The 10,255-nt window shown below is 40.0% G+C and overlaps 1 protein-coding gene across 2 annotated transcripts in view; it reads right to left on the bottom strand.

Annotated features, from left to right (window-relative positions):
* Window positions 1-10,255, bottom strand: part of Thsd7b (thrombospondin type 1 domain containing 7B) — an 895,860-nt gene that overhangs the window by 411,022 nt on the left and 474,583 nt on the right. For both annotated transcript variants that reach the window (XM_031381328.1, XM_031381317.1), the window contains exon 10: window positions 5,821-5,936. In XM_031381328.1, coding sequence (XP_031237188.1) covers window positions 5,821-5,936 — 116 coding nt within the window. The remainder of the gene's footprint in view (window positions 1-5,820; window positions 5,937-10,255) is intronic.

Raw genomic sequence — 10,255 nt, 5'->3', positions numbered from 1 at the left:
AACGGCGACCATATTCCCAGAATCCATTGGGCTCAGCTCCCACCTTTACCTGGACTGCTACGTCACAGCTTATATATAATTGGCAGTCTCTTCCAGCTCTCTCTCTCTCTCCTCTCTCTCTCCCTTCATGCGCCGCGGTCCTCACTCCCCCCTCCCCTCCTAATTAAACTTCCAAAAACACAGAGCTGCTTGTATCTGGTGTCTGTGGACGCGCCGCTGCGGGCCAAATCTATCAGTCAGCCATAAAGTGAATAACATTGAGCAGACCACATTCTTGTGCATAATGAGTGTGTAGGACGTTTTACTTATGACCCTGACTCAAATAGAGGCTGGGTCTCTTTAGAATTTTCCACTGTTCTCTTGTTATGTTTCCTTGGTTACCCCTTCACCCCCCTAGTTTGTGGTTTTGCCCTTTAAATACCCCTCACTTCTTGTGTTCGTGGTCTAACCCCTCTGGCCTGCCAGGCTATGAGTTCGACCCAGGTCTGGCCTGAATAAACCTCATGTGATTGGAGCAAGGTCAGTCTCTCGTGAGTTATTGGGTGGTCGTGTAATCCCGAGACTTGAGTGAGGGTTTCCCGAGCTCTGGGGTCTTTCAATAGTGGCAGGAATGTTATGAGAATAACCAATAACTTTTTGGCTCTATTTAGGTTCTTTTCCACAAGATGGAACACATTTCTTGAAATGTTAATTTGGCTAATACCTGTTTGCTAGTAGATTATGGATCATGTAGGAGAACCTACTATTATTCTTCCAAGTAAATACTAGCAAATCAACTTCTAATGACTTACTGTTGTATGTATAAATTAGTGTACCTCTTAAATCTCAACAGAGATACTTCTTTTAGCAGCAGGTGGAGATTAACACAGAGACTCAATGTATAGAAAATAATATCAATGTATAGAGAATAAGAGACCATATAGTATTGAACCCTAAATGCTTCATCTCTACCATCCTCCTCCAAAGGCTTGAGGACAACCCTGGAGTAGATGTACAAAGAGCATAAGAATCAGAGGTGGTAGATGACTACAAGGAGGTATAGTGTGCTCTAGGGACCACAGAGAACTCATGGCAGTTGTGACAGTCACTGTCTAAGACATAACCAGACAAAACCTCATCATGGAGCCTGGAGATGGTCAGGAAATCTCAACCTCGACACTCAGATGACTCCACACCTATTCACACGGAAGGTAGCATTGAGTGGGCTTAGCTGGCTAAAAGAAATCTGAAAAACCAAACAGTGAGCACTTGAAGTTGGGATGAAACAAAGGAATTAGAGCAAGGGAATGGGGGCGGGGCTTGATTTAAAAACAGGACAAAAGAGCAAAAACAAAACCCCACAAAGAATCTATAATCTTAAGTGTTATGATATAACCCAAATGGTTTTTGTTTGTTTTTTTGTTTTCTTGTTTTTGTTGTTGTTGTTGTTAAGCCACTGTCTTTGAATCTGCAAACTAAAGACTTAGCTCCTGTGGCTGACACAGGAGAGAATGGAAACCATCAAATGAAGTTTCCTGCTGACTCTCAGCACAGCATGCAGCTGCAGGCCTTCCTGTTACCATGGCTCTGCCATCCAGCTCACTCCTGGAGATGAAAGCAGGAGGCTCTCCCTTGGCCTTTAATTAGGAGATTGAAAAATAATTAATTACTAACTTCTGAGGTTTCCTGGAAGTTATAGATGATATACTTTGTATATGCTTCACTTCATTCTCCAGACTAATAACTTTATCTCCTCCATATCCTTCTTTTCCATAAAGTGGTCTATACATTTGGGAAATATTTCAATTAGTGCATTCAGGAGAGAAGATGAAATTGGGAAGTTTAGACAAAGTCAGACTGCCTCATGGTGTGATCACGGTTCTGCTTGGTCATGGGGTATTTTGTATTAATTATTAATACAGGATATTTAACATTTTATTAAGTTATACATGTCTGTATCTAAAATTTCATATACTAATTGAATGTTGAAAATACAAAATAAATCCCACACAAGGCAGCCTAATAGAAATCGTGTAGGAAAAATTTCCCTGACTTTAAAGAGAAACCATGACAGGTGTGGTAACTCTTGTCTGTATATCTAGCATTCCAGAGCTGAGGCAGGAGAATTTCCATGAAGTATGATAATAATGACAACATTGACTTAATGCACTGCTTATTGCAATAAGAAATTAGCAATGGTCTCTTCTGGTAGACTTAAAACAAATGTGTGAAGATATATCGTAAAATATTAAGCTCTGAATGAGCGATTCTTATCCATACCACCTGGAAGAATATTCTAGGGGGAGTTTCCATACTGTAATTGACCCTTTAACCTGAAGAGATTCACCCCAAGGTTGTCTGAGGTGATCCTCAGACAGGAGCTCGCTGAGAAAATTCCACAGGGGTGAGAAAGACTGCAAGAAGTTGTCATTAGTGAGCCAACATCAAGTACTTTCCAGCAGGCATTGGCTTTACAGGCTGGAGAAAGAATAGAGAATATAGCAAGGGAAGTGGCCGGAAAAGCTTCTTACGCATCCGATTAATTTATGACAGGGGCATAAAAAATTAGAGAGGGCACAAGAGGGCTGAGCCCCGATAGAACTTTGATTTGCGTAGAAAGGATATGGGGTGATTATTAATGCTTTAAGGACAGGCTTAGATAAGGAAGAAGGAGAAAAGAAATCTGTTTGCCTACTAGCCAGAGATTGTTCATGGCTTGAAAATACCTTTTAGACTAAGGGATTTAGCTCATATTCCCAACCAGGACAAAAATAAACCCTGACACAGCTCACTCCTTGCTAAGATACAAATCACTGCTAATGTTCAAGGCTTCCGAACCACTGTGGCTTTTCTGGGGGGGTTAGAATGGATTAGATTGGAGATTGAACATAATCTAGTGATTTCCCAATCATACCACATATGTATTAAGCCAGAATGTCTGACGGTAGAATCCGGGAACTGACTTTTTCTTACAGATTCTCCAGTGATTCCATCACAAAGGCAAGTTTGAGGAATACACACATCCTGTTGCTATCCCTCAACTTTGATGGCCCAACCTAGAGCCATAATTGCATGTATCCTAAAGTTAGGAGTTACTCCAGTCCACTTTCCTCCTGGGATACATCTGTGTAGAGGCAGACTCCACTCAACCCCACTGCCACCCCACTTGATCATTTACCTGCTGCTCTAGACCAAATCCATGAACGCACTTTAAACTTTGAAGATGACGTTTTCTTACCAAGAAATTGTTAATTCCACTCTACTGAAAATTTTGCACCCAGTGTATAGGAAACAGTTGGGGGCTGAGGCAGAAAGCAACCCAGAGACACAATCCAGGTCTGCTGAATTAGAATCTGCATTTAACAAGATGCCTGGGGGATATGTCTTCAGTTTCAGGTTTGAAATCATTACTCCGAAGTCCCATTCCCCCAAATTACTCCTTGAAGGACAGTCTCAAGGACAGACAATCCACTTAGACTCAAACCTACACTTGTGCATCTCTTTACAGTGTCAGCCTCCCACAGCATGGGTGCCAACAGTCCTGGTCACCTAGCTAATATCTCCTGTGTGTGAGGGAGTGATCTAAGCTCATTTTCTTATGATGAGTAGAATTACTAAATTCATTTTACAAGTGAAGAAACTGAGGCAGAAGAGACTCAGAGGGTGTTCAAGGACTTGCAGACCAGGTGCTAGAATGCAGGTTGAGGGATCAATCACCCTTTCAGCTTCATACAATTGCAAATATGTGGCACCTTTCCACAGCTCTGGGCCCAAATTCTTATGCATAAATCCAGAGATCTGCATTTCACTATGCTTGCAGGTGATTTAGGAGCAACAGCATTTGAGAACAAGCTTAAAAAGACCATTTCTTTACAAACAACAAGAACAACAACAACACCCATCTCTTAGTGTCCTCCAATTAATCCACGCTTATTTAATGTCATGTTGTAGGTATTAGGCTAAACACAAGAATAAACAGGAAACTTGAAAAAAATTTAAAAATTGAATCTTTACCCTTTCAGGCCACTGGTTGCAAAACTGAAAGGACTTATCTAGGCTTGAAGAGTTAGAGGCAAAAAGATACCACTGAGGCTTAGAAATTATAATAATTGTAATGCCTAGTATTTAAACAATGTATTGAATCTCTGGAAATTAGAGTAAAATTTAAAGTTGCCCCTAGAACACTCATATTACAAGCTGTGGTAATTGAACCTTCAACCATGGTTAGAAAAGGACTCTTGAAAGTTAAGACAAATTTTATTGCCTGTGGACTACACAGAGAAGCATTAAGCTGAAGTGACTAACCTAGCTTGCAAAATGATAGGTCCCTTAGATGACCCCACAGCATTCTATATTTCTAGTAAAACTTCAAGTTAGTTTTTTCAACATTGCCTATAACATGGATCAGAATGGAGGCTTCTATCCCACTGTCTTTCCTGGCTATCGCAAACCCTGTTTATCCGATTCATCTACTTTGGATCCTCTTTCCAGAAAATACATGGAGGAGAGTTCTTGGAAGAGATTAGCATTTTTCTTCTCCCAAAGATCAGATATATAATCCTCTATTTTCCTTCTAATTCAATATATTTATTCCTGGTTCTGCCCTTAAGCAGAGCTATTATAGTAACTCTGGGGTAATTTTCAAAAGGTGAGCAGCACAGATATAAAGCTGCATGTGTAGGTGCCTTCTCTGTAGCATAAGTCATGGATGGCAGTAGCCAACAACTTGACTCTATGTGAGAAGTTCTTCAAGAGGCGACATGACACCTTTGCCCATCAGATCTGTGGCAATGGTGATGGCCCTACCTTATCACCTTAATGAAGTGTTGCTGTGGATGAGACAAAGAAGGAGGAAACCCAGACAAACGTGGTTGTGACTTTCTAGAGGGAAAACAACGTGCTCAGTGTCGTACAAGTTTTCTATGCACAGTTGAACAGTTGAGTAAGTCATAAGCTGTGTGCAAAGCATCACCATCATGATCATGAGTGGCTGGGAGTTAATTTATCTTCTTAGGGCACCATGGCTAGTGCTTTTACTGTTCTTGCAGTTGTCCTATATTCCTTCTCTTACTGTGGTGGGAGTAAAGTCTCAGGGACCAGGACTCAGGGTGTGAAACTACTGTAAACGAACAGGTTGTTAACTCTGAACTTCAGACTAAGACCAAACTTCAGACCTTTGATACTGCTCATCGGGAAACTGAACTATGTCTGGGGAAAAGCCTTAGTCTGTTATGTTCAACCTAGACTTGGGTCTTCATCATCCTAGATAAAACCCAGGTACCTAAATCATCACCAGAAAACAAAAACGAAATACAAATCTTATATTTCTAATGTCTGTGCTTCTTCAAGGCTTATTGGCACATTTGCTCCTATTTTTCTACATGGTTATGTCAATTACCAGTTTAAACAGTGGTTTTAAGCTCTATATGGTATTAAGTATGTGGATCTGAGTCAAGCACACATAGCAGCTCTGGGGTGGTAATGATGCTTCAGAAGAAATCCTATAGAAATGAATGTTTAAAGTAAGAGAGTGATAATGACAGTCAATAAGTTGTGACTCTTTGAAGGTCTTCAAGATACAGGCCAGTAGGTCATGTGTATTCTTAGAATATGTACCAATGAAATCATGACATAGCATATCTGATTATGTTTTTTCTAAGTCCTGAAGTTAGAACTTCGTATGTAGGACTTTATTTATATTTCTTTACTCACTTTATAGTCAAGATAACACATGGGTGAATGAGAAAGATGCTCATATTGCACAATCTTGCACATATAATGTAGTGGGTGATGAATCAAATGGTTAGAGAAGAAAGCAAGATAAGAGCAGCCAGCACCTACCTGGCTGGCAGGGCTGTGGGCATGGTGTCCACTCACTGAAAGCAGTCACAAGGCAGTCCTTCTTGCATGGGAGGAAACAAGGTCTCACAGTTTCTGGCCGTGTAGACTCTGGACATCTGTCAAAACAAAGAGACTATGTCAATGTTTTGGGGAATAGAAATGGATTGACTTCGAACTATAGGATTTCAGGCAAAAAAATGTATCTTTAGTAGATAATGGAAGAAAGACTCAAGGAAGTGCTGCCCCTTACACAGGAGGTCATGGTCCGAGGCAGAGCTCAAGCCAACTCTAGCTCACTTGATTCAGACACCAACATATTTTTCACTACAGCAAGGAAGAGAGATGTGGTTCTTAAAATTAAAGAAAGGAAAATGTGAATTGTCAAACCATCAGGGTCAGTTCAAATAATACTTGATTGTTTTCAGAATAAGCAAGTAAAATACATCTTTTTTTGGTATTTTTCAGGAAGAAACTTTTTTTTTTAGGGTAAGATATCAAATCATTGATGTGCTACAAACAGAAGATGAAGATGTAGAGCAAGGTATAAATACACAAGAAGGAAAAGCCATTAAAGCTCCCATAAAATGTTGAGCTTCTCTGATCATTAAGCATTTGGAATATTTAAACAGTTCCTAGGTTTTCCATAGAACATGTGGGCTGATGAGACAGGGAACACATGACACTGCAAACCACAGATAACAAATATGCATGTTAGGTATCATTAAGCATAGAAAGATATGAGAGCTGTTATTCCATTGAAAATTAAGTGAACATGTACAATTGGGAATGGAATTATATAGTCAATCACTTGGAAGAAATAAAGTTCTGATAAACAACATTTTTTTTCTTTCTTTGATTGCTTTCCTGCTTCTGAATATTGAGAGTTGAAAGGCACATTTGTCTTCTAAAACAACAAGGAAGACAGAGTGGCACTTTACCTTGCAGGTGTGGAATTTCCATCTATAAAGTTCACATAAAGTCTAAACGTGTCATATAGTTTAAAGGAATGATGTTAGTGTCAAACCCCGTGTGGCTAAGTGCTTTGCCTGTGTTCTCACACTTATTTCTGACATCAATTCAGAGGAATGCTCAACTGAAGTTTCAATAATAAATAGTAAAGCCCAAACTACAGGGAGACCAAGCATATGAGGAAAAAATATCATTATAGGAAAAATATCACATAGCAAGTCTAACAATTAATAGGTTTTCAGTAGGAAATGAACAAACAAACAAACAAACAAACAAGAAGATATAAGATTATCAGGGAGATAATGGACCAGAGCTTCATAATACCACAGGATGGTAATTCAGAATAGAAATTGTCTAGATGTAATAAATGACCAACATGCAAACACTAGGATACTTCAAATTTAAAGACTCATGTTAGGAACTAATTATGTTAGGAACAAAGGGGAAGAAAAAATGATGTCATCTAAGAAGAAAGAGAATACTGCTGACATTGGACCTTACACGATAGATCTAAACATGAAAAACATTTTCATAATTTAAAAAACTTTAGAAGCAGTGCAGGGAATGGTAGAGATAGTGTGCTCTAAAGTGTTGGTTCAGGTAGATAGGAATGCAGGTATGGTTAAGTCTGGGCATCAAAACTGTAATAGGGAGGCAGGGGTCTGAGGCTCTTATGAAATGAATCAAAGGTTCAGAGAATCTAAATTAAACAGCAAAGAAGGATGCTGTGTGTGATGGCAAGAACTGTCAATTTGATGAGATCTAGAATCAGTAAAGAAAAAAAAAAACTTTAACCAAGCTTGGGAGGGAAATTCTAGATTTATTGACATAGAAGACCAACCCTGAATGTAGGCAGCAGTCCTTCATGGGCTGGACATTCAGACTGAATAAAAATGAGAAAGTGAGTTTAATCACCATCTTCCAACTCTTTGGTTTCTGATTGTGAATGTGATATGGCCAGTGGTCTTCAGCTCTGGCCCCATGCCTTCCCTTCCATGATGGACATTGCAACTTAGGGCTATAACTCAAAGTAATTCTAATGTCCTTAAGTTGGTTTTTGAAGCATTATGTCCCAGAGATGAGACAAATAACGAATGTGCTTTGGATGGCCAGTTTGTGCTTCCCACATGTAGGAACCCTAACTTTGAAAGTGATAGTACTTGAAGGTGTGGTCTTTAGGATGTGAATAGTTTATATGAATGAAGCCCTGTCTTAGTCAGGGTTTCTATTCTTGCACAAACATCATGACCATGAAGCAAGATGGGGAGAAAAGGGTTTATTCAGCTTACTTCCACATGGCTGTTGATCACCAGAGGAAGTCAGGACTGGAACTCAAGCAGGTCAGGAAGAGAAACTGACACAGAGGCCATGGAGAGATGTTCCTTGCTGGCTTGCTTCCCCTGGCTTGCTCAGCCTGCTCTCTTATAGAACCCAAGACTTCCAGCCCAGGGATGGCACCACCCACAAGGGGCCCTACCCCCTTGATCACTAGTTGAGAAAATGCCCCACAGCTGGGTCTCATGGAAGCACTTCCCCAACTGTAGCTCCCTTCTCTGTGATAACTCCAGCCTGTGTCAAGTTGACACACAAAACCAGCCAGTACAAGCCCTCACAAGAGGACTAGTCTCCTGACATTAGAAGTCTTGTTCCCTATCCCTACGCATTCCCACATGACGATACAGCAAGTAGTCCATCAAAAATTAGGAAGATTCCACCTTTTCTACCCTGACTAGACTGTTAGCTTGAGACTCCTACTCTCCAAGACTATGAAAAATATGCTCTGATTTTTGTTCACTACACTATGATATTTTTTTATTATATCAGTTGAAGTTGACTAAGACAAAGTTTCCAAAAATTGTAATCAAAAGTATAAATATAAGTTACTGGCACAATGCCCCATGGGGAAGAATGTCATAAAGGTCCTGGAGGCAGAAACTAAGCATTATTGCTTTGATGGATACTAATTAATAGATGAATTATAACTGATAAACAAAGACAATCAGATGAATATCTACAAACTATTTTATTTCAAATTAAGAGGGAAACAACAGAAAGAAAGAAGGAGTGGGAGTGCCTGTGTATGTCTGTGTAAACATGGAAGCAGAGCATAGGTAGACAGGAAACTGGTAAGATACAATTAGTGGCACCAGAGGTGGAGAGAAAGTCTGGGTTCTCACTGCTTGCATCTCATATCTCTATTGATGAGCTAGGTGAATTATTCTTACAAAGCCACGAGAAAGACATAAGACACCAGTTGAAATAGAGGTTGGGTTTATGGGAAATGGAGTACAGAACAGGAAATGGTTGGGTAGGGAATGCATTCTGCCATCGATCCTAGGGAGTTGTTCAGCTCTGTGGAGTATGTAATACTCTGATAAAAATAAATTACAGTTAAAAAAAAAGTACATGCACACAGAAAATAATAAGTGAGTAATGAATAATAAGTGAAAACTTATTAGTGGCATTGTTATTAACCATAATTAATTCAAACAAACCATTATCAAATGGATTTCCTCAATGAGCAAAGCTATAGGAAGAAGAGGTTCTTTAGAATGATATAGTGTCATTGAAACAATCCACTCCAGTAAGGAAAATTTATATCATACCTTAGTCAGACAGTAAAAAACACTGAAATCATTCCAAGGACTTTTATTCATACTCTGAGGTTCAATAAAAAATAAAGTGAACTGCCATTTCTCCTAACCCCTCTGCTGCCTCTCGGGTCCCAGAGCTGGCAGTAGAGTACTATTTAGGCACCGCAGAAGTGTCTCCAGTAAAGCCTGTTCTACACTCCATAGAACACAGAACACAGAACATAGATGTAGGGGTCCCATCCACCTATGGAAAACTCCTCTGGGCATTCAAAGAATAGATAAGTTACTGTGATTTCCATATGGGTGCCAATACTGTGGGGGTCTCTGGCTGCTCAAGCAGGCGTCAAAGCCACTCTCCACTGGGCAAATGGCAGCAGCTGTCCTCCTGACTCTGGATACATCGTTAATAAAGCATCTCACTGGGAGTAATGCTAGCCCTCTCTAAGAGGGGCACACACTCTGTGCTCTACCCTTAGGGAACGAGAGCAACATTGCTGTCTTCTCCCTGAGAAGACAAGCCCTAGGCTCTCTAGTGTTTTATGGAATCCGAAATCCAAGGCCTATCCTGAAAGGGCACACGCTTTCAGGTCTATAGAGTCAACTATTCTCTTGCTCATGAAATTGTGGGGTTTTTTTTTTTTTGGTTAATTCCTTCTTTCAGAAGGATTTTGCTCTTTCCTCCAGAACGCAGCTTCCTTTGTTTATGAGCATGTTGTATAAGACTTCGCACTTGATCACATTGCCAGTTTTCATATATTTTCTACCAGAGTTCCAAAATATCATCATGGTCAACCAACAACTTTTGTGTCTTCTCCCTGGGAAAACTACAAACTTGATTTTCTGCACTATTTCGGTGACTGACCCACACCAAG

This window comes from Mastomys coucha, unplaced genomic scaffold, assembly GCF_008632895.1.
Source record: "Mastomys coucha isolate ucsf_1 unplaced genomic scaffold, UCSF_Mcou_1 pScaffold1, whole genome shotgun sequence".
NCBI classification, from domain to species: domain Eukaryota; kingdom Metazoa; phylum Chordata; class Mammalia; order Rodentia; family Muridae; genus Mastomys; species Mastomys coucha.
The sequence above is the reverse complement of the archived record's forward strand: the minus strand, read 5'-3'. Positions and strand labels throughout refer to the sequence as shown.